This window comes from Rhinolophus ferrumequinum, chromosome 10 (genome assembly GCF_004115265.2).
Source record: "Rhinolophus ferrumequinum isolate MPI-CBG mRhiFer1 chromosome 10, mRhiFer1_v1.p, whole genome shotgun sequence".
Lineage (NCBI taxonomy): Eukaryota > Metazoa > Chordata > Mammalia > Chiroptera > Rhinolophidae > Rhinolophus > Rhinolophus ferrumequinum.
Genome location: NC_046293.1, coordinates 21,923,378 through 21,947,614, shown reverse-complemented (window position 1 = coordinate 21,947,614; position 24,237 = coordinate 21,923,378). Strand labels below are relative to the sequence as shown.

The 24,237-nt window shown below is 37.7% G+C and overlaps 2 protein-coding genes across 2 annotated transcripts in view; one reads left to right on the top strand and one right to left on the bottom strand.

Moving 5' to 3' along the window:
• The first annotated feature begins 384 nt into the window (after positions 1-384).
• Positions 385-7,295, top strand: SNRPF (small nuclear ribonucleoprotein polypeptide F). Its single transcript, XM_033118442.1, has 4 exons — positions 385-524; positions 2,406-2,531; positions 6,530-6,594; positions 7,184-7,295. The coding sequence occupies exons 1-4, from the start codon at positions 522-524 to the stop codon at positions 7,248-7,250; spliced, it is 261 nt and encodes an 86-aa protein (XP_032974333.1). The 5' UTR covers positions 385-521; the 3' UTR covers positions 7,251-7,295.
• Positions 7,296-7,428: 133 nt separating this feature from the next.
• Positions 7,429-24,237, bottom strand: part of CCDC38 (coiled-coil domain containing 38) — a 40,120-nt gene continuing 23,311 nt past the window's right edge. The window contains exons 10-12 of the mRNA XM_033117632.1: positions 12,843-13,077; positions 10,726-10,819; positions 7,429-8,439 (exon numbers count right to left, since the gene is read on the bottom strand). Coding sequence (XP_032973523.1) covers positions 8,326-8,439; positions 10,726-10,819; positions 12,843-13,077 — 443 coding nt within the window. The 3' untranslated portion in view covers positions 7,429-8,325. The remainder of the gene's footprint in view (positions 8,440-10,725; positions 10,820-12,842; positions 13,078-24,237) is intronic.

The window sequence follows — 24,237 nt, the reverse complement described above, 5'->3', positions numbered from 1 at the left end:
AAGGGACTGTGGCAGAGGAGCGCCCAAATCACAGAATCTGTGGGAAAGTGAGGATAAAATTCTAGAGCCTCAAACTCGTTCTCACAGGTGTAAAAGGACAAAGGAATGCCCCATTAGCCAGGTAGGCGAGAAATCACGTCCATCTCTCAGCCGACCCCTGGAGGTGAGCAGACCAGATACCGGGCGGGCTCACTGTTTTTGCAGCCTCGTAAGAACCCTCCGGAGTCCAGTAGCCCACAGCTTCCCATAGGCCCGCAAGCAGCGCCTATGGCACAAACTAGCGCAGTACCGCTGGTTGCTAGAGATACTGCCCAGCCATCTCATCCAATCAGCACATATCTCTTTGCGTCCAATCACAGAAGCGGAAGAGCTGAAGTCGGAGGTGAAAGGGCACGCTGCTTTTTGGCGGCCATTTCTCTTGGAGCACCGCGATACCGGCCCTGCTGTAGGTGCTCCAGTCACGAGGGACGACAACAGCAGGGTCGGGGACTTGTAACCTGCAGCATTTGCCCATCGTCACAATGGTAAGGAGGAAAAGAACAGCTGGAGTCGCCGGAGAGAGAAGGCGGGTGACCCGCCTTCCGGGCCTTGGTTGGTTCGCGCGTTTCCCATTCATCCGCGTGAGGCGCAGCGCCCCGGGTCGCTTCCCCCTTTCTTCCTGCTCTGGGGTCTGAGGCGCGCGCTCCTTCCTCTGCCCTCCGCTCCCCAGAAGTGCACCTGCCCCCTTTCCCCTCTTCGTTTGAGCCTGAGGCATCTTTGCTGGCTGGATCCACAGGGTCAGGGTAAAGACGAAGCGGTTTCTCGCGTCCCACTTACCACGCTGCAGAGTCCCCCTTTCATTCCATGCTGTTGGGGCTCGCAGCCCCGCAGTGCTCTGGAACTCTGAGCTCAGGCTTTGGAGCATCCATTTGTTCATTTAGCAGATATTCAGCTCATGCTACCTGGCAGATGCTGTGCTAGGAGCTGGGAACATAAAGTGAAAAGTACTGATGAACCCAGTCAGCTGTGGGAGGCATTAATCAAATAGTAACGGAAATATATAATTGCAAGTAATGTTAAGTGCTAAGAAAGAAGTAGACAGGATGCTGTGATGGTACATTAGAAGAGTGGTCAGGGAGGGCATTCCCTGGAAGGGGACGGATGTAATCTGAAACCTAAAGGACGTGAAAATACAGCGCGTTAAAAAGCAGGAGGAACAGTGTACCAAGCACAGGGAACATGAGCATAGGCCCTAAGTACGGAAAGAAAGCTGGACCACTGCGAGGAATTGACAGAAAGCCGCAGCTGCTTGCAAGAATAGTGGTTATGAGACAGGGTCAGGCAAGATCTCTCAGGTCATGTTAGGAGGTCAGCATTCTCCAAGTGCAAGTGGAAGCCATTGATGCATTTAAGCAGAGATATAACATGATTAAAAAATCATAGATAATAAGTTGGAGAAAGACAGGAGTGACAATGGGAGACTCATTAGGACGTTATTGCGGTAGTCCCATGTCCTTTGAGATCACTGAATATGCTTATCTTACATGGGCTTAGTATTCATAGCTAAGTTTCTTGGTTCTCTTCTTTCTTTGGGCTGATGAGTGAGCAGATGAGGGACGGAAAAAATGTCTGAATTCACTGAGGATACTCTGGTTTGCAGAATAAACAAACATTAAGTAATAGCTCATATGTAGAACGCACTGCTAAGTCAGGTAAGACCCAGTCCTAGCTCCCGGAATTCAGCGAAAGACTGTCAAATATGATCTGTCCCCTGCTTCATTCTGTAGCCTCATATATGGGACTCTGACAACACTGAATTGTTTGTATGTCCCTGACATCACTTTGTTGCTTAATTCTTCCCTCCTTTTACATAGGTAGCCTCCCCTGCCTATTTTTTTCCCTCTGGAAATACCTTTCATCCTTTAAATCGGAGGCATTATTTCCTTTCCTTTTCTCTTGATGCTGGATTAGTTTGGTACCCTTATACATAGCATATCTCGTCTTACTACAATGCAATATAAATTGTCTCTCTGTGTGTGTTTTGCCCTTCCCCCGTCCACTGTGAGCTTGAGGACAAGGATTATCACCTGCATTATTGTTATTCTTTTTTTTTTTTTTAACTGCCTCTACCTTTGTTTCTTTATAGCCTGGAACAGTGAATGATGCATATTAGGTATTCAGTGTTTCTTAAGGAAATAATGAATACTTTTTTATAAATTTTGATGGGTTGAAGAAGAAATTGGCTAATTAGGTATTTAAATTTCTCTGGTGCTCTTCAACAAATAAAAGTGAAAATTAGTGTGAGGAGTCAAGACTTTGCTTCATTTGGATACCATCAAATTTTGGTGCTTTGGTAGCAAAGACTAGGTGGTGGGAGCTTAGTCAGGAAAATGATTGACTGAGTTCTTTGTTTGTTCATTTTGCAGAGTTTGCCCCTCAATCCCAAACCTTTCCTCAATGGATTGACAGGGAAGCCAGTAATGGTGAAACTGAAGTGGGGAATGGAGTACAAAGGCTACCTGGTATCTGTAGATGGCTATATGAACATGCAGGTAAGTTAAAGATTTATAAAGATCATTAAATTGTGTTGATTTTCTTCACCTTATTCCTCAAAGGTTTAGTGTGACTTACAAGAATCAAATTAATTAAATTGACAAAGCAAAATTCAGGAATAGAGTCAAGGACAGGATATTATAACTGATAAACTACGTATGAGAAAGGTGTTAAACAAAAATTCAGCCACAGATGTGACTCCTAGTGGTTAAAGTGAGAAGAGCTCAGATGTTTGATTCATAATGCTGTAAGGAAAACACTGGTTTTCACAAAAAGCAAAACGTCCCAGCACTTAGCTCTGAAAGAAATTTTTCAAGTGAAATTCTTAAGTCTTTTAATGAATGCTAAAGGCACAACATCAAGTAATTCCATAAAAGCATTTCTTGAGGGAGAAAGCATACCAGCCAAAGGAATTGATTAACTGACTACGTGTCTGTTCCACTAGCTTCTGTAAATGCTTCATCCAGGTTTTTAAAAATATATATAACATAAAATTTACCACTTTAACCATTTTCACGCATGCAACTCAGTGGCGTTAAGTACATTCACGTTGTTGTGCAGCCGTTGCCAGTATCCACTTCCCCAGTTTTTTCATAAACCCAAAATGGAAGTCCGTACCCATTAAACAATAACTCTGTACCCATTAAACAATAATGCCCCCTTTCCCCTGCCCCAGCCCTTGGCAAATACTATTCTTTCTGTGTATTCTAGGTACCTTATATAAATAGAATCCTACAATGTTTGTTCTTTTGGCTTATTTCACTTAACATAATATTTTCAAGGTTCATCCATGTTGTAGCATGTATCAGAATTTCCTTTCTACAGCTGAAATTAATATTCCATTGATATATATACTGCATTTTAATCCAATCTTCTGTTGATGGACATTTGAATTATTCCACTTTTTGGCCATTGTGAATAATGTGGTGAACGTGACTGTACAGATATCTGCCAGAGTCTCGGCTTTCAGTTCTTTTGGGTATATATCCAGAAATGGAATCCTGGATCATATAGTAATTCTTTAATTTTTTGAGACGCTGCCATACTGTTTTCCACAGCAGCAGTGCCATTTTACATTCCACCAGCAATGCCCACAGATTCCAATTTCTTCACGTTCTTAATAACACCTGTTGTTGTTTTTGTTTTTGTTTTTGTTTTTGTATAATAGTCATCCTGGTGAGTGTGAAGTGGTATCTTCGTTGTTTTGATTTGCATTTTCCTAATTAGCAGTACTGAGATCTTTTTATGTCCTTAGTGACCATTTATACAGTCTTCTTTGGAGAAATGTCTAGTTATGCCCTTTACCCATTTTTAAATTGGGGTCTTTGTTTTTTGTTGCATAATTATAGTTTCCAGCCAGGTTTTTGAAGAAGCAATTTGAGATTATATTTTTCTGAAACTCAGATATTTATTATGTAACTGGTTAATGGAAGATGGATGAATTTTAAAGGTTACCTAGACAGGTGGTCAATCCAACCATGATTCCAGGTATTCCATACTGGTAGGACTTTTACTTGTAGGCAGAATACTAACAGGATTACTTGCAGGCAAAAAGCTGAGATTTTCCTTAATTTAAGAGTTTACCCCCTGAACAGATGATGCTCAGGTTCCCAAAGTTCTTATAGAGCATTGTTTTGGCCTGGAAAATTCCCCAAGTGGGAATTATTTATGAAGGCCATAGAAGAATCTGAAGAGTGCCCCTTGTGCTGAAAATGTTCCAGACTTAGAACAACTTCCAGACTTACACAATTTTATGAATATAGTTAAAACCACTGACCTGTACACTTTAGAAAGTGACTTTTATGTTACGGGAATTATATCTCAGTTAAAAAAAAAAAAAAGGAATAAAGAGTACCCACCAAATATTTGGTTTTAAAATGGAGCTTCCTGGTGAGCCTGCCAGTTACGGAATGTATCTTTAAGTAACTAACCACATTGATGATGCTTTTGGGTTTGTTCACTCGGCACATATTTATTGAGTACCCATTATCTTCCTGGCACTGTGAATACACCAATGAACAGAACAAAGTCCCTACCTTCAAGGAGTTCATGTTTTATGGTGGGAGATGGTAAAATAATATGATGTGGTATCAGGTAATTATAGATGCTAGGGAGGAGGAAAAAAGCAGAAACAGGGAAGAGAGTGACAAAAGTGTGCCGTGCCAGAAAGAGCCTCTCTGAGGAAGTAAGTTTAAGCAGAGACCAGAATTGAGTAAGCAACTGAAGAGAGTTGCTGAAAGGATAACAGCTGGAAAGAGAGCACCCTAGTTTGAGGGAACAGCGAGAGCAAAGCCTTTGTGGCAGAAACATGATTGGTGTGTTCAGTGCACAGCAAAAAGGCCAGAGCACAGTGAGGTAGGGGAGAGTGGCACAGAGGTTGGAATGGTAGTCAGAGGGCCTTTTAAGTGATAGTAAGGACTTAGGATTTTATTTGAAATGTGATCAAAGGCTTTGGAGCATTATTGTACGATTTAGAAACCGTTAAATGTTGAATATCTGCCCAAAATAATCACCTTTAAAAGTCAGTTGATGCTAATACCTTATTTCTAAGAGCTTTTACATACCAAACTAATTGTCTCAACAATCACATGTATTTCACACAAAAACCTTATCCTCTGGGTATAGGTTACTTTTTGTTCTCTATAGGAATAGAGGGAATAGCATCCAGTAGCAGTAATAATTCATTGACGTGTTCAAATATCTTACTTCATATCCTTCATATCCTCTGTAATCCCTAGTTTTCTTTCCCTTTGCCAGTTGCCCAGCTAATGAAGGAAACTTCCCTTTCTCCCCTGTTCATTTCTTTTGTGAGTCCCAGGTAGCACTGGTTGTGGTTTTTAAAAAGTAAAGTTTATTGCCTATATGTAGAAGGAAAGCTAAACATCTTGATGTAAAATTAGAAATAATATAGTTCCCTAACTATAAAGGTTATTCTTTTTTACTGTTGAAACATGAAAGCTTTCATCAAACTTCAAGTCAAACTTGGTTTTAAAATGGAGCTTCCTGGTGAGCTGCCAGTTACGGAATGTATCTCTAAGTAACTAACCACATTGATGATGCCTACAATATCATAAATAAATGTTTACCACAGAATAGATATGTAACCCACCAGCCACAATTTAGTAATGAAAATGATAAGTTTCAGTATTTATGAGTGAATTTCAAATGCCAATTTCTAAGGTGTTTTGGGTCAAAAATTTTTAATGAGTTTATCATTATTGTTATTATTACTAAAGTATAGTTGCTTAAAACTATATATTTAGTTTTAGGTGTATACTACAGTGATTCAACATTTATATACCCTGCAGAGTGATTACCACAATAAGTCCAGTAACCATCTGTCACTGTACAAAGTTATGATATTATTGACTGTATTCCCTGTGCTGATAATTACATCCCTGTGATTATGTATTTTATAAGTGGAAGTTTGTAAGGTCGTTCTAATTTTTAACCTTTTAAGAACTTCTTTTTTTCTGTTTATTAGCACATAATTAAAAAAAATATTCTTATTCAGTTCTTTGGTTTGGTTGATGACTAATGTAAAAGTACTTGGTATTTTAGCCATAGCTTTTATACACCCATTGGGTTCCTCAGTATGATACTACAGTGTAACGCATTACTCCAAGAAAACTTAATGTCTGCTTTGCAATTGAATTTTCAGGAAACTTTTTAATTGAAAAATTACTCATAAATTGGGAGAGTGCTTTCCTCAATACATTTTTTTATTGTCTAATAGAACAACTGAGAGATTTAAAAAACTATGTTGAAATGAGCTTTACTGTATATTCTATATCCATCAATGTTAAACTTTACTGAGTATTTATATGAAACTAAAAAGTACTACAATAGTAATAGAAAGGTAATCTTCTAATATTAATTATAGATAAATGTGAGTTGGTATAAAAAGGTCTCAGTTAATAAGTTCTCTCACCAGTGTTAGGTGTTTTATACTATTTACCTTCTGTATCATACTAATGTAATTTCTTTTTATTCAAAGCTTGCAAACACAGAAGAATACATAGATGGAGCATTGTCTGGACATCTGGGTGAAGTTTTAATAAGGTAACCAAACAGCAGTAATTGTATATATAACGAGTATTAGAAATAATTTAGTGTTTCAATTTCAGAATTACTTTTTAAGTTCCTATTAATTTAACATAATATTCTACAACTAGACTTCAGGAGTCTTTGAAATTGTTAAAGTTGTCAAAGAAGATTTAAATATTTTGGAGCTATTCATCCTTAAGATTTTTCTAGTATTGATATTAAACTTCTAGTTCTTAGCTGTAACCTTTTTCAATGATTCTGGTTGTAGGAGCTTGGTTTTGAATTTTAGTTGTGTCTGGATGCATTTTTTTGATTTTTGTTACACTCATTTTCTAGAACTAACTTTACACCTACTTTAGTCATTATTCTCTTTGGAAGATCATGAATACCATTTTATAACAACCACATGGTGAAAAAAAATAAGTGCCATGTGCTTTTTAAAAAAACAATGGTAGAAACATTTTTTTAAAAGAGAAAGACTAAATGATATATTGTAAATTTAGCATTCAGTATTTTTTATAATGAAAAAAATCTAGTAGTTGTAAATCAGATCTTATGTGGTTTCCAGTTGGAACAACAAAATGGACTGTTTTTCTATTTACAGGTGTAATAATGTGCTTTATATCAGGGGTGTTGAAGAAGAGGAAGAAGATGGGGAAATGAGAGAATAACATCTTGTGGGGCTTTTTTTATAAAATAAAAAAATTGGTTTTTCAGCTGACTGGTGAACTATTCATATTCAGATATTTACATGCAAAGATCAAATGTTGAAACAATTGAAAGATTATTCACAGAAGTAATGCTTGAAAAATCACCCAGCTTCATTCAAGCTGGTTTTCTTTTGTAAGCCCAATACTCTATTTTTTTCTAAAAGGGAAAATTATTTATATGCTTTATGTTTATAAAGGTGAATTTCATCCCTTTTCTTGTAATTATATATTAACTGAGACCTTTTAAAAGCAACTGCTTTTAAAGTTATTTTGAGCCATTTTTAACATGTATAAAGTTAAACATTTTCTTACAATTAAATATATAATGTATTTTACTTAGTTGACAAATTACATAATATATCAGCATAAGCTAAATAATGTACACATATTATAGCTAAAATTGAAACATCACCTGAAAATTTAAATGATTGTGGATATAGAACACAACAGAAATTGTAAACACATTTAGGCTGAAGACATGGTTTGTTCACTTAAGAGAATTAAATTTTCTGAACAGAACTCATTAATGTGAGTTAAAAACCAGTCTTACAATTATATTCTAAGAACATAACCTAGTAGTTTTCATTTCAGTTTTAAACTCCTCAAAAACCCTTAAGATGTATTAGAGTTGAACATTAAAATCCCTACTCCACGGTGATAAAATGTGTACTGTGAACTTTCCTGTGGACTGGTTTTTTCAACCAGACTTTAAATGGGTCATTTAAAGTCTGATGTTGACAGAGAATGCCACTGCTGCAATTTAGTGATCGTTCACCATGTAGTTACATCAGTAGACTTTAGATGTGAATCCCCAACTGGGACAACTCAACGTGTAGATATATAATGTTTAGAATAATACTTAAAATATGGGTAATAAAAGGCTTCAACAACAAAACAAAATAACTCCCATTCCCAATCTTATAACCTGGAGAACAAAGCCTTTCTTCAAATTGGGTAGGCCAGCATATATAGAAGAATATTGCCATCATTGAAAGCCAAAATCTACAAAATATACCTAAAACATTACTGCTTCAATTCAAGTGAAAAAATATTCATCCTCTACTGGTTTTGTTTTTGTATCCTTGATTAAAAATAGTTCCTGTTTGTCACTGGATGGAGGTTTTGAACGATAGACAAGTCGTCTTCCCAGCTGAAACAAAAGAAAAAATACATAATATTCTCCAGCATAACCTTTCTCTGTTGAAGTGTAAATAAATTACTAATATTAACTTGATTTTTTTCCCAAGGAATAATATGGTTTAGAATAGTAAATAATTAGTTACAAAGGGATTGCGAACTTTGCCAACATGCTAGGCAAAGTAAAGTGATGGCACACTAGAGTGTGCAGAAGACAAAGCAGTTAGGTTTTATGGGGAAGTGGGGGAGATTTAGGTCGATTCAGACATGTCAGCCTAGAAAAGGACCGTGCCTGAGGCCAGCATGTCTCAGTGCCACATCTAGTTTTTCTTCCATTGGTTGGAAGAGATTGCTCTTCTCTGTTGAGAGTACCTGTTGACTTGCATTTTAAAATCCTGTTAAACAAAACTTGAGAAAACCACGTGCTGTCTCCAACACTAGTAATCCTGTTGACTCTTGGAAGTGTTCCCACCAGAGCAGAACAGGCTCAGGGAAATCCCTCGTTTCACACCTATTCATTCTCTCTGGGGCAAACACTCAAGTAAATCGTGCTAATTATTTTTCTCTTTTAGTCTTTTATCCCCCATAATCTTTTTTTGTTTTGTTTTGTTTATGTATCTGAATTTGTGTAAAATGAAATGGATGAGAAAACTGTTTATATTCTACTGGACTTCACATTTGATGGGACATCTCCATTGTGTCTCAAAACGGGCGCTACCCCTATGTGAAACTGTCCCCTGCATTGGAGAATGTTTGACATTCCTGGCCCAGTGAACTAAACAGTAGTGTTCCTGCCTATTCTACCAACAAAATGTTCTTAGGGGACAGGAATCCCTAAATTCCTTTTTGAAAGTCAGAATTTTTTTTTTTCCACTGTCAGTGATCTCCTTTGGTAACTTTTGGTATTAATATGTCTGAGAAAATCTCCAGTGATGAAGTGTCCCAACTGGGTAAGAACTTCTATCACAGATCTTCATGCATTGTCAATTTATCAGATCATTATTTTTTTTTCCATTTTTTTCCAGTTTTAGTTTTCATTCTCAGTTTTAGTTTGTTAATTCAATAAGCACTTATTGAGTGTCCACTCTGGCAGGCATTGGGGATACAAAGGTCATTAAACTCATTCATGGTATGGAAGGAAAGATGGATATATTTTAAAATAATCATTTCAATTTTGTGGGTTTGTTGAATAGCATATACATATGGAAGGGTGATGAATGGTTAATTCTTTGGGAAGAAGAGGACAAGTCAGGTCTTCATAGGAAGAGTTGAACTTTTTAGAAAAGCACAGACTTAAAAATGTTTATTTAAATAAAATAATATATTTAAATAGTTAAATAAAATAAGGTAATTATCACTTTTTGACATACATACTCAGTTGTCATATTTCAGAACTTTTTTCAAGTACTTCAAAAGGCTGGTTGTCAGGTACACAGCATTCACTGTAGGTTAGCTATTTCTATGGTAAGGATCAATATCCACATTAGCTTTGTAGATAACTATGAAATTGGCTTCCTGGAATATATTTTAGACCCTAACTTAGAGGACGGAGAGTGGCATCCGGAAACAAAAGGCCCTGCACACACAGCGCGGAGGCAGGGACCGTAAGCACTCAGTGACTGCCCAATCCCCAACTTCTTACTACAGGTGATCGTGCAATATAAAGAACCTTGGCTTCTGGTCCTGACTCTGCTGCTAAATCTGAAGTGACACTGGGTAAATCATTTTAACTTCGACCATTAATCTCATTATTTTTACAATGTGAGGATTGGAAGACCCTTCCAGTTAAATGTAATTCTCTGGGTTCACTATCTTCATTATTAAGTGAAAGAAGCAAAGTTCATAGCTACCATTTATAAGAAGAATATACACAAGTACATAGGATATTTTCGGAAGGATGGGGAGGAAACTGTCAGCAGTGGCTGCTTCCAGGGAGGGGAACTGAGGATGACTTAATTTTCACTGAATACTCTTGTATCTTTTGAACTTTGAACCATATGCTTGTACCACCTATTATTTTTAAAAATAATTCTCTGGTTTCATGAACCTGGAGCTAAAGAAAAAGAGGAGAGGGGACAGGTTTCTTTTACTAAAAAGGAGGTCTAATGGAGAACTGTTACCCAGAAATTTGAATTCTAAAAGTAGCAAGGAACCAGAGAGACCAATTGAAGCTGTCAGCAAGAAAGATTATTTTACCGAAGTGCATCCTGGATAAATTAGATGGATTAGGCATTTTGTTTTCATACCACAGAAGCACTCATATTGATGTATCTAGACCTATTAATAACAAAACACAAACCTTTTTCTTTGGTTGTGCTACTGCTCTTTCAAGGGCAGCTTTTAGCCTTTCCTCCTGGTGTCTTTGTTTTTCTTTCATTTTCTCTTCACGCAACCTGGCAAGAGGAGAACATTTTCTTCTAAGTATAAATCACATTTGGAAAGTAAAAAACACCTATTTTGTTACTATTTGGTAATGAACTATTATAAGATTTCCATTAAGGTTAAATGAAAATAATAATTTATCTGCAGCCATAACTGTGGCTTTTGAATATTTATGTGAAGTCTCAACAACAGATCCTGTTTGTGTTGAAATGGGAAGAAATTGCGTGTTGTCATTTGGGTAAAAATCTATTCCGATCTTGGTCTAAAATAAGCAGTTCAGCCAAAACCTCCTCACCGCTCCACTTAAATTTCAGCATTTCACAGTTTATCTACACAACAGCCACTTGGATTAACTGGCAGTTATTCCCCCCCCCCCCTTTTAAACCTTTTTATTGAACATGCAGAAAAGTACACAAATCATGAGTATGTAGTTCAATGAATTATCACAAAAGTGTATTTTCCAGTTAAATTTTTTTGAATGGTATTTTCAAGACCAAGAAATGCTATTTATCTTGTTTTCTTTGGGGTTGTGAAAATAAAATTAGATGACCTGTGCAGTCTCTACTCCAATGCCTCGTGCAGTATTGGCAATCAGTGACAGCTATTTTGTGGACATACTTAATTTTAAGTATAACAGTGAACATTTTTTTAATGCAAAATTAGTATTAGGTACGTCCAAACCATGGGGAAAATCAACTAAAATCCTCTCTTTTGATAAGTATGATAATTGCAATTAGAATCATGTATCACTACTGAAAATAAGTTGTAATTATACTTTGATGACAATTCATTTCCTACTGTAAAAAAGTTGCAGTGTTGTTAGTGTAATTAAACACAGGTCACATTATGGGAATCATCTTTCACTTAGAATTTTTAAAAAATTTGCTTTGTATTTGATAAAATTCCGTCAGGACCACCTTAATATATAATAGACTCCATTTTTATATGGGGGAAACAATCTCATGCCCCATATATGGATAATGTAAATAAGCAATAATAAAATATCTAATATTAATGGCTAACATTTGAGTACCTATGTGCCAGACACACTTTAGTGCTTTTACATAGATCATTTAATTTAATCCTCACAACAACCTTACAGATTATTACTGCCATTTTACAGATAAAGAAACAGACTTGCGAGGTTATGCAGCCTGCCGAAGGTCACAAAAATTGTACACGGCGGAACCTGGGTTGAACCCAGGCAGGTCGGCTCTCATGCCCCTACTTATAGCCACAGTACTAGTCGGCCTCCCAACATGCTTTTCTGCTATGTAACGTGAACATTGTTCCACCTGTAAGCATTCTGTACATGCCATATTATACTAGGGATCATATATTTATAATCATTGCCTCAAAGGTAGTATATACATAAAATCCTTGCTTAACTCGGAACGGAAATTATTGGTAAATCGGTGTATTCCCCCAAAAGACCCCAAACTAAGCAAGGATGTGGCAGGGTGTGGCATGTAGCAGGGATGATAATCCTCAGGAGCTTGTGAGGAATAGATGAGTTGATGTGTAAATGCTGTGTATGGAAGTGTTGGCAGTTACACACAGGAAAACCCTCGCTGCATGGCTCTTTCAAACAATTGTCTCATAGATTGAGTCTCCCTGCAATAAAGGGCTTATAATCTATGCCTTGTGTTTTTCACCACAACTGCAGTTCTCCTTCCACATGATAGCTCTTCAGAAATTATGTAAGTAGTGAATGAATATTCACCCTGAAAATTCACTTTTCTGGGCTAAAATAACTCCTTGCCTATCCCAAACTAAGTTAGTTGTCCCTGGACTTTCTATTCACATGGTTCCTTCATTCACAGTGCCCATGGACCATTGGTAGTGACACATTTGTTTCATAAGAATATTTGGTGAATATATTTCACACTAAAAAATAGCTCTTAGGAGGGCAGGGCTGGGTTTGGTTCCTCCCACTGCATCTCTTGTGGTCATCCTTGCTACGTAAGTGTTGATAGAATCCAAGCAAAAACAGCTACTTATTAAGTCATTCACGACACTTATGTAACATTGTACTTTTGCCGTCGTTCTTTCTGTTTTATCCTCTCAATTGCCTCCACATTTTCTTTGGGAACGGTTTCCATGAGATCACTCAGTTCCACCAGGCGAGACTCTACTTTTACCAGCTTTTGAATAGGGTCGAGGCTGCCAACATCTCCATCTCCAATGCAGACTTTGTAAACTTGATTAATTTTTTTACTAAGAGAGTCTATCAGTTTTTCCTGAGATTGAGAACGAGAGCAGAAAACATCTCATCACTATTTTCTTGTTCAATAAATGTACAAGTTCTATTTTACTATATTACAATGAAAAGGTTTTTTAATACTACAAATGTTTCTTTGTTTAAAAGGACTTTAATACAACAGAAGAGTGAGGAAAAATGCAGCAATGATAATTTATAGTCAGATCATTACTATAGTAACGTGTTGGATTATTTTCTTAAAAATATTTCAGTCTAGGTATAAATATAATTATCTTTTTGTTTGCATGTTTTTGTATATCTGATTCCCTGAGCATTCTAGTAGAGGCAAAAGACATTTTAAATCCTGTTTTGCTACTCCAGTGCATATCCTTGCAGCACAGCATGTGCGATGTGCGCTCCTTTGTTTTTTGCACTTACTACTCTAGTTGTTAAAACTATCCTGTATGACAGTTATTTGCATACATGCCTTGTCTTCCTTTCTAGACTGTAAGCACCTGAAGGGCAGGAGCTATTATGTTTACACTTAATATCTAAAACAACGCCTTGCACATAACTGTTCACTTAATAAATGTTTGCTGAATAAATTAATGCATTCTGTCGGAGGAAAAATAGTCACAAGCAAACAGATGCCCAGATTTGCCTACAAAAGCCTTTTGAGAAGTTTAATTTTCTAATCTCTCCGTTGAGAAGCCATTGCAAGTACTCTAGTCTAAGCAGAGGCTTAGGCCAAACCTTACTGATCCCTGTACCTGGCTACTGCGCTGTTTTAAGTGGTGGTGGAGATGCTGGAGCTTGTACGTAACGTGATTCGGGACCTCGAGAAAACTCTCTCCACTGTGTACCGGACATTCGGAGTTAATAGGGCCTCAACAAACTGCAGGGCAAAGTGAATCGCTCTCTAGGTAGCATTCTGCCCAGTGCCTGATTCTGCCCAAGAAGATGAGAAGCACCATGACGCCAAGGACAAATAACAGTCAAGACAGATGCTGCTCCTGGAGCCATGAGAAATCCATCCTGAAACCGCACGCTCCTTATGGAGCCACGTACAATTACAAGTCAAGTCCTGTTGCCAAGAGTTGTGCTTCCAACAGCTTGTCTCTCCCACCTCCTAGTTTAACCACCTTTCTGATGATCCTATTTACCATAAAGCCCCCCTTTTTTCTCTCTAAAGTAATACATATTGTATTTACTATTTATATTTAAAATGCTTTTTAAAGAAAACTTAGAGAAGTACAAAATAATATAAATGGAAAAAGTAAAAAAAAGCAAAAGTTGTATTTGCCATAAAGCTCCTTTTTTCTCTCCCTTTCTAAATAACATTTATTGTATTTTCTATTTATTTAACACATTTCTTTAGAAAACTTGAGAAATACAGAAAAATAAAAAAGGAAAAAGGTGAAAGTGACCCATCGAAGGCTTGAAATGTACATTGGATGTGAACAATATTGCTGCAATGTGAATCATTTCTAAAAAATATATTGAACACTGATTCTGAGGAAAAGCAACTTTAATATGAGAATGGTTAGTACCTGATAGAAATTTCTGAAGACCTCTTGAACCCTTAAGAGTTTTAGAAATTGTTGGACAGGGTCCTTTCAAAATGTCTTTTAAGTTCCGGTCAAACAGGAGAGGAAAAGGCAAGGAGAGATATTTTCCTAAGATAACAAGGTAAGAACTACGTAAGAAATAGGATTAGGGAATGAGGTTAAAGAAAATACTCATGGAAAAGCGATTGAGGGCCTCGCCGAACAGAAGGGCAAAGAAAAAGGGAGCTCAAGGCACAGGCCTCCTGATGATAGAAGCCCAGTGTCAGGCCTATCCCTGGAATGGCCACCAGATGGCAGGCTTCTCCCAGAGCACCTCGGAGAAGGCTGCTAGGAAAGGCTTCTAGGATGGGAGGAGCTCCTGCTGCTCCGTGAGGTACAGTGGGGCAGGATTGTGCAAGACTGAAAACCGGGTAAGAATCTCGGATTCCTTCCATCAGTGGATGGGAAGTGATCTGGACAGAGCAATGTGTAGAAGGAAGAATTGAATCAAAACTGGGTAGGGGAGTGGGGAGATGTCTAGATGTCATTTAAATTTCCAACTCAAGGATTCTGTAATACTAAGCCACGTCACATTCCGTGTGCTTATTGTAAACAACTCTCCCAGTTGAACTGCATCAGCTCCCTGTTTGAAAGAAAAATTAAACCAGAGATGAATACCTTCTGCAAATAGAAGTGCAATAGGTTACATTCCATTCCATTTTCACTGAAAATAACTGCTACGCAAAACAGCATGGATGAATCTCAAACATAGTGTTGAGAGAAGCCAGATAAGCCAGATTACATGATTCCATTTACATGAAGTTCAAAAACACGAAAGCTAATTGATGGCAATGGAAGTGAGGATGATGGTTACCTTTGAGGGATAGAGACTGGAAGGAGGCATAAGGAAGGCTTCTGGGGGTGTCGATAATGGTCTCTTCCCTGATACAGGGGCTGGTACACGGGTGTGTTTACTTCGTGGAAATTCTTTGAGAAATACACTTTCGATTTGCGCACTTTTCAATACTACATTATACCTGAACTTAAAAATTTAAAGTAGTATGTTAAATCAATGAAAAATATTTTTAGGGGATTAAGTACAGTTAGGAATGTGGAAATTTTGAAAGAGTAAAATACTGGTTTTATAGTGATCATAGCTCCAAAGTAACTGATAATTTATGAATATCAAAATTAGGTGCATCTATGTTTATTTACTCAAAGGATTATGTTTTGCACATTTTGAGATCTGAAAGAATGGGAGTGGTGCTGCAAGCAGGAAAAGTCTAAGAATATTTTTGCCTTACCAATTTTCCTGCTCTCCTCTCCCTTTTCACCCCTGCATTTTGTATCTGTAGGAGAGTGTTCACCTTCCCAGAGTGTGTAATACATGAATGCTCAAATTATACTTCTGATGCAAATCTCACTCCTTTACAAAGAAATTTTCAGATCAATTGTACCTTCTCTGTTTAGGGATTTGGTTGCCTCAAAGTTTAAGAGTATTGAAAATGCTACTTTTTTTCATAACTGCCCTAAACTTGCATGAAAGGGGCTTGGTGGGAGGAAGGGGGTGATAGCACATTTATTTGACGTTTTCCATGTCAATCAGCTTCAAAATTATTTAAAATGGAATTGAAGGGTGAAAACACCCAAGTGTCCATCAACAGATGAATGGATAAATAAAATGGAAAACAATAGGATATTTTTTAGCCATAAAAGGAATTCTGACACATGCTACAGCATGCACGGACCTTGAAAACATTATGCTAAGTGAAATAAGCCAGACGTAAAAGGACAACTATTGTATGATTCCATTTATATGAAGTACTTAAAGTAGACAAATTTATAGAGACAGAAAGTCGAATAGAGATTTACCAGAGGCTGGGAAGATTGGGGATTGGGGAATTATTGTTTAGTGCATACAGAGTTTCTATTTGGGATAATGAAAAATTCTATGGATAGTGGTGACAGTTATACAATATTGTGAATATTCTTAATGCCACGGAATGGTACACTTAAAATAGTTAAATTGTAAGATTTATGTTATGTATGTTTTACCACAATAAAAGAGAAGTTTAAAAAATCCAGCATTGAAGAAATGAAAGGTGGCTGTCATCACACTTCTTCCTCTAGCACTGCATGTCCCTATCCCTTCCTAACTCAGGGTGCTGTACCACCCTAGGAAATATATGTGTGTGAAGGGGTGCCTTTTGTAACCATAGCTATGGGTAGGCAAGGACTATCGTCTAGTGCAGTTTCCCCAAGTCTACTTCTGAAAATCAAGTTCATAACCATAAGTGTGATATTAGCCTCACCTATTAGCTTGAATTTTATTTGAGATTTTTATAAGGAAACCAATGTTAACTGGAGTCGTTGAGCTAGAAACTAACCTAATCATTCATTCAACAAACATTTATTGAGCACCTACTTTATAGGGACACTAAATTTAGCTAACTAAGATGAGCAAGAAATCCCTGCCCTCGAGGGGTTTGCATCCACAGCTGGAAGAGACTAACATGTAAATAAATAACTCACTACTGTGTGTCCAGGTGCTCTTTAAGGAATCTATCCGCAGTCCCAAAGGCCCAAATCTATACAAGCTCAGTGTTGATTCAGTGCTTCCTCTGTTAATTATTTGCTCCATAAATTACTACCAGAATGATCATAGGCAGTGAACTGTTTCATATGTTTACACTCTGACTAAAAGAAATAGGGGGGAAAAAATCTCAGCCACATTTTAAGAGAACCCCCAATGCCAATTTGAATGCTTTCTATCTACTATGTAAATTGACTGTTACATACTAAAAAAGGTAACTCCCAGCTTGTTTTCTGCCTTTATCATTAAGCTGGGACTTCTGGTTTCCTTCCATTCCCCATTCCAATGTGCAGTATCCAGGGAATGCAAATTGTTATCATGAGCCAAAATAAAATTAGCATAGGCAAAGAATGATTACCTGGGCATCTGAGTTAAATTGTCCAAAACTAAATAGCCTGGACCTTAATTCCAGTTCTGCTGCTTTTTCCTCTTCTCTCACACAGCTGGCCTTAAGCATTTCCTTGTGCTCCAAAAGAAACTCTATGTTGCTATTTCTATTGCAAAAGAAGAAAGACCCTTGTCCATAATTTGTGGTTTAGTGAAATAAACCATCAGTCAGGAGCTTCAACACTCCTTCCAGATCATGTGGTAGCATCCTATGTCTAGCAAGCCAAATCCGAGTTTATATTTTTGAGACATTGCCAAAGTATATGCAACTTTCCAGGTTAAAATAAGAAGAATGCACAGAGGCTGCTTTTAACTACCATCAGAAGCGTTTCTTCCCCTCTACTACTTTTGTAGTTCCCATGTGTCCCCCAAATAGAGAGCAGCAAAGGTGAGGTGTCAGGAGCCCAAGTTGTGGTGAGATCTATTATGTCTGGGTTGTCAAACTTGGTTGGTAATCAAAATATCTGGGGAACCCAGCGGAAAAATAGACTCCTGAGTCCCTCACCTAGAAATTCTGATACAGATCTAGAGATGGATTCTGACATAGATCCCCTTTTCGTGCTCAACTATGCCCACCGCATCCCCAAAAATATTGTCAGGGATGGGGACACCATACGCGGTGAGGATTGGGATTAAAAGGATACATTAGTGGTAACGGGGGCAATGAGATCATGACTTTTAGGTTCTTCTAAACAAGTTAATTTGTTCCAAAGTTCAATGTAGTTTGACCTACTATTTAAAAAGATTGCCATCTGCTGGCCCAGAACACTTCTGACAAAGGTTCTACACATTTTTAATAATATAATGCGTAGATACAAAGATCTGTTCTCTGTGACTTGAAGCTGTTTTCCAAAATTGACATAATACAAAATTTTAGAGTAAAAAGGAACTTTGTGAGTCAGCAAATCCAGTCTCCTTCCCCTGACAGAAATCCCTTTTATACTAGCCCTGATATATTGATACGTACTTTACAAAATGATGCAATATTTAAGTCACAAAAATAGCCGTTTTGCTGAGGAGAGTCACAGCCAAGAAAAATGCACTTACTAGCATTATCATCCAAAAGCATGATTTGATTAGCCAGATGATGGGGAAAATTGCAGTGAACAAAAATTAAGGTAGCAGGGTGACACTTCAATTATTTTTAATCTTTTATTATTGCTAGCTAGGAAAATATTTTGATGAGTGAAAGGAAGTAAGGACTAAAATTAAAGCCAGTCTATTCTGTGTAAGCATAACTTCTACTCTTTATTCTCCGCAATGTAAACTATTATTAATAAGAACCCACCCTAAATCCAGAGAAACCACAACAAAGGGCCACACATGAATGAGTTGGACTCTGTCTCTGGTCAGAAATCACTTAATAGAACAAGTCTACTTGTTTTTAATGACTTACATTTTATCCTGTACAAGTTTTTCTCTTTTATTCACGTCTTCAAGATTTTCATCTACATCTTGGGAATACTGTACCAAAGTAAGATTCTGCTCTTCCAGCTCTGTAAAGACTTGAAGTAGCTCCTCTGGTTCTTTGAAATAAAGCTCTGGCTCCTAATCAATAATGAAGAATACAATATGCTGCTTATGCACATGTGACTTATCTAGGAAAATACCGTGGGGCCAAGGAATACCATTCTGATGATGAGGGAGACGTAGGGGGACATTGTCATTACAGTGGAGCCTACTTCCACGTGAGAGCTGGCCCTCAGGAGGAGGGCGTTTGGGGTGTTGGGGGAAAAGAAAGAAAAGAGTGAGGAAAAGAAGCAAGGATGGAGCAGAAAATGAGGCCAGGGCAGGGAGAAGGGAGAGGTGGGTCTAGGGAAAGGCAGAGGAGAAGAAACAAGAAAGATAAAGACAGGGAGCTGAGGGAAGGTCATTTTTCTCCCCGCATTTTAATTATTTTACATTTTCCAAGATTTTAGGAACAAGTATATATTACTTTAATTTTTTAAAAGATGACTTGGGTATTTGCACACCCACGTTCATCATATTAGCCGAGAGATGGAAGTAACCTAAATGTCCATCGATGGGTGAATGAATAAAGGAAATGTGGTTTATCCATATACTGGAGTATTAATCAGCCTTAAAAAGAAGGAAATCCTGTCACATGCTACAACATGAATGAACCTGGAGGACATTATTCTAAGTGAAATAAACCAGTCACAAAAAGACAAATGCTGCATGATTCCACGTTTATGAGATACCTAAAGTAATCAGACTTTCAGCGAGTAGAGGTCGCCAGGGGCTAGAAGGAGGGGCCTTAGGAGAGTTGTTCAGTGGGTCTGGAGCTTCAGTTTTGTAAGATGAAAAGTTAGAGATTCTGTTGCACGGCAATGAGCGTGTTGTTAACACTACTGTACCATCCACTTAAAAATCGTTACGATGGTACAGTTTATGTTTTTTTACCACAATAAAAAAAAGGTGACTTGGGTAAGGTGTGTGATATATAATAATGGACGGTGTTTTTAAAGTGGTTTTTGTTCCTTTTGAGTTTGGTTGTATTCAGGGTGGAGTTAGCTCAAAGTTAGTCTTGTAGCCATGAAGGGATATTTTGTTAAAAGTCAATTTATCTTACAGTTCAGCTTCTCAATATTTCTCAAGCCCCAATAAAATGAGAAGCAATCAGGAAATAGCAATTTTTACAGGAAGACTGTAGATGATATATATCTCCTAAATTATTACCATGTTACAGACATTGATTTTTCATAAAATGTCTGATGACAAAGATGAACTATAGGTACAATTGGGGCACAGTATCAAAATCATTTCCTTCTGCAAAGTTGTGGACTATTTGGAATAGGAAATTTTAATTTCAAAAGAAGAAATGAGCATCTATACATTTCACCTGACGTAATATTTAAATCAAGAAATAAAACCTGGTTACCAGATCATAGTCCATATCATCATCTAAAAAGAATTCCAAACTGTCTTCTGAGCTTATACTTTCAGATAGGCTGAAAAAGAAAAAGAAAATGCCTGATTTCTGAGCCTTTTTCTGTCAACAGATTTGCTTTCACTTCTACATTTTCTTTGGGACCTAACTGTAACATTGTTCTTTTCAATAGCTTGTTTAGCCTTTTGGGGAACATTTTTGCAGAAATCAAAGGATTCCATTTTTGTAGAAATCAATGGATTCCATGAGTATGCAAAAGGAAATCAGATTCACCCAAACAAGGGTGACATCTGCAAACAATGAGACCACACGGAAGGGCCATATCATACAGTACCAATTAGTAAGGGTTGTTTTGTTTTGTTTTAAGAAACACATGACCATCTACACTGCCACATCGATTTTGTCCATTTTAATGCAGGCTTCTTGAGAAACTAAACTTGCTCTAGTGCTCAAAACAAAGCTTGTGCCCCAAGTAATACAATATTTGTCTTTTTAAGAGAAGATTTTACTTTTCAAAGTTATCTTCCGATCAGGCTGAGGAAATGTTGGTTGAAGAAATGTATGAGTGATGAGGTACATTCTTAAAGAATAATTACATGGCTTGCAAAGTGGAAAAATTCTGGAAAAATTCTTTAGAAAGGATGTATCGAAAATGATTGGACCATTAAAGAGGTAGGAACTTTCAAGTAGAGGGTAGTGATCATGGGAAAATGGGTGAGGGGAGGGAGGGAGAACTAGAGATACAGGAAAGAATGAAATCATAGGAACCAAAAATAGAACTACTGGGGCCAGGAGAGAAGCGACAAGCATGACTCCAACGTTTGTAGTCTGTGAGCCGGGAATAATGGAAGTAGCACTAACAGGAAGGAAAACAGTGTAAGGATGGGATAAGAAATACAGTAATATTTGCTTTGTTCATGTTGACTTTGAGGAAACTAAATAGCTACCGGGAGCTGCCTTTTAAACAATGGGAAATAAGGCGTGGGAAAACAGAGACAGGGCCATAGGAGAACATGACTATCTGGGAACCATCCCCTGAGAGAGCATTTGATACTCCTGTCCACCCCCTCTTCTCCTGGATTCAGTGACATCAGTTTCTCATCAGTCTTCTCCCACCTCTCTGAAACTCGTTAACCTTTTCTATAAAAACGTCTGCTTCCTCAGCCTTCATCCCCTCTCATTCTACCTATTCTTTGGGGAAGGGTGTCATCATCTTCTCTCACAGATTCCACCACTGCTAATGTACTAATGACTCCAGCATCTCATCTCTTTCTCTTGAGTTCTAAACTTCCATGTCTTACTTGCACTGGACATCAGTAGCCACTTGACTGCTCCACAGGCAGCTAAAACTAACATCCAAAATTACACTCCTTCTGTTTGTTTTCAGGCCTGCTGCTCTTACTGCGTTTCCAATCTCACTGAATGGCAGCACCGTACATCCAGTTGCCACGCTAGAAATCTGGGAGTTATCTTTGACCACTCTCTTTTCCTCACATTTTCCCCTATCTTTATGCAATCCTTTCAGAGCCTGTCGAGGCCACTTCCCAGATATGTCTCAGTCTTTTCTTCTTCGTTCTCACGGCCACTGTCTGGTTGAGGCAGTTCATTATCTCTCACCTGAATTGTGACAACATGTTCCTAACTGGCCTCTCTACCTCTACTTTTGTCCCCCTCCATTTCATTCTACCACATCATCCGTTTTTCTAAATAACTACCACGTTATCCACTTTTCTAAAATGCAAATCTGAGTTTGTAACTTTCTAAAAAGCCTCAGTGGCTCCTCAGGGCTCTTGAGACAAAGCACAGACTCCTTAGGATGGCACCTCCGCTTACCTGCTTATGAAACAATACAGGTATAACTCAGAGATATTGTGGGTTCAGGTCTAGACCTCCACAATAAAGTGAATCGTTATCTTTTTGCTAGTGGAGGGTCTTGCCTTCAGTGGTAACAAACACATCTGTGACATGCAATAAAGTGAGGCACAATAAAGCAAGGTATGCCTGTACTTATTTACCCCTCAGACCTCTCCCACTTGCACCCTGCGAACCAGCCATTCTGAACACAGCCAAGATCTGCCACTTCTGTGCCCCTCCTTCTTCTGGAGCTTGTCCTCACCGATTTCTCCTCTCACCAGATTCAGCTTAGATGCCACCTGTTCTGCAGAGTGTTCACTGATCCTGCCCTTCCTCTCCCACTGCCTCACCTCTCTGGGTTAAGAGTCCTTCCTTTGCAAGCCTGTGCCACTCTAAGCTTCTCTTTCCAATGGCATTATCATATTACATGATAATGACCAACTAATCCTTTGTCTTTGTCACTAGATGGTAAACTACTTGAGGCAGAGACTGTCTTTTATTTATTGTTGGTCTATAGGCATTCAATAAATATTTGTTGAGTGAATGGAAGAGACTATGAGAGTGGTGAGCTTTCTGAGGGAGTGAATGTGGTGTCTGCATATTACTGTGCATCAATAGGTGCAGAAAAGGCATTTAGCAAAATTCAACACTCATGATAAAAACTCCCCGAAAAAAACAATATAGAGAGAACTTCCTCAACTTGATAAGAGTATCTTCATCTACAAAAATCCTACAGCTAACATTTGACTTAATGGTGAAAACTTGGATCCTCTGATGGGGAACAAAGCAAGGATGTTTGCTCCTAGTACTCATTCCACACAAGAAATTCTACCCCCTGCAATAAGGCAAGAAAATGAAATAAAAGGCATACAGATCATAAAGGAAAAAATAAAACTATTTGCAGATGGCATTATGGTCTACGTAGAAAATCAAAAGGAATCTAAAACTCAAAAAACAGAAACATAATTTCTGGAACTAATAATTGAGTTCAGCCAGGTCAGAGTATACGAGATAAATATACAAAATCAATTGTACTTCTATCTCCTAGCAATGAACACAAGGAAATTGAAATTGAAACTATAATACTATTTACAATTGCTAAAAAATAAAAAATAAATACTTAGGTGTAAATCTAACAAAACATGTACAAGACATGTACGCTGAAAATGATGCAAGACTAATGAAAGAATAAAAAACAAAATAAATGGAGAGACATATTATGTTCATGGATTGAGAGAGTTAACATAGTAAGGATGTCAATTCTTCCCAAATTGCTATACAGGTTTTTATTAGTTTGCTAGGGCTGCCATAACAAAGTGCCACAAATGAGGTGGCTTAAAAAACCAAATTTATTCTCTTATAGTTCTGGAGGTCAGAATCAAGGTGTCAGCAAGGCCGTGCCGTCTCTGAAGGCTCCAGGAAAGGATCTGTTCCATGCCTTTAAGCTTCTTGTGTTGCCAACAATCCTTGGCATTCCTTGGCTTGTAGATGCATCACTTCGATCTTTGCTCCTGTCATCACATGGTGTTCTTCCTGTTCTTAATGACATCATCTTAACTTGATTATATCTATAAAGATCTTATTTCCAAATAAGGTCCTTCATAGATACCATGGGTTAAGACTTTAACATATCCTTTTGGGAGACATAGTTCAACCTATAACAGGGTTAAATACAATTCCTATCATAATTGAAGCAAGATTTTATTTTTTGTAGATATGGACAAGATTATTCTAAAATATATACCATATTTCCCCAAAAATAAGACCGGGTCTTATATTAATTTTTGCTCCAAAAGACTCATTAGAGCATATTTTCAGGAAATGTCTTATTTTTTCATGTACAACAATCTACATTTATTAGGATAAGTCATGTCATCTTCTGGAACATCGTCATAATGTACTAAATGCGTCCATCTGGCTGACGATCTTAACCAGGGGCTTATTTTCGGAGTAGGTCT

Bases quoted from the DNA above. Each gene is read 5' to 3' on its own strand.
- SNRPF (XM_033118442.1), top strand. The intron at 2,532-6,529 runs GTAAGTTAAAGA...TTTTATTCAAAG, and splicing joins ATGGCTATATGAACATGCAG to CTTGCAAACACAGAAGAATA. The intron at 6,595-7,183 runs GTAACCAAACAG...TTCTATTTACAG, and splicing joins CTGGGTGAAGTTTTAATAAG to GTGTAATAATGTGCTTTATA.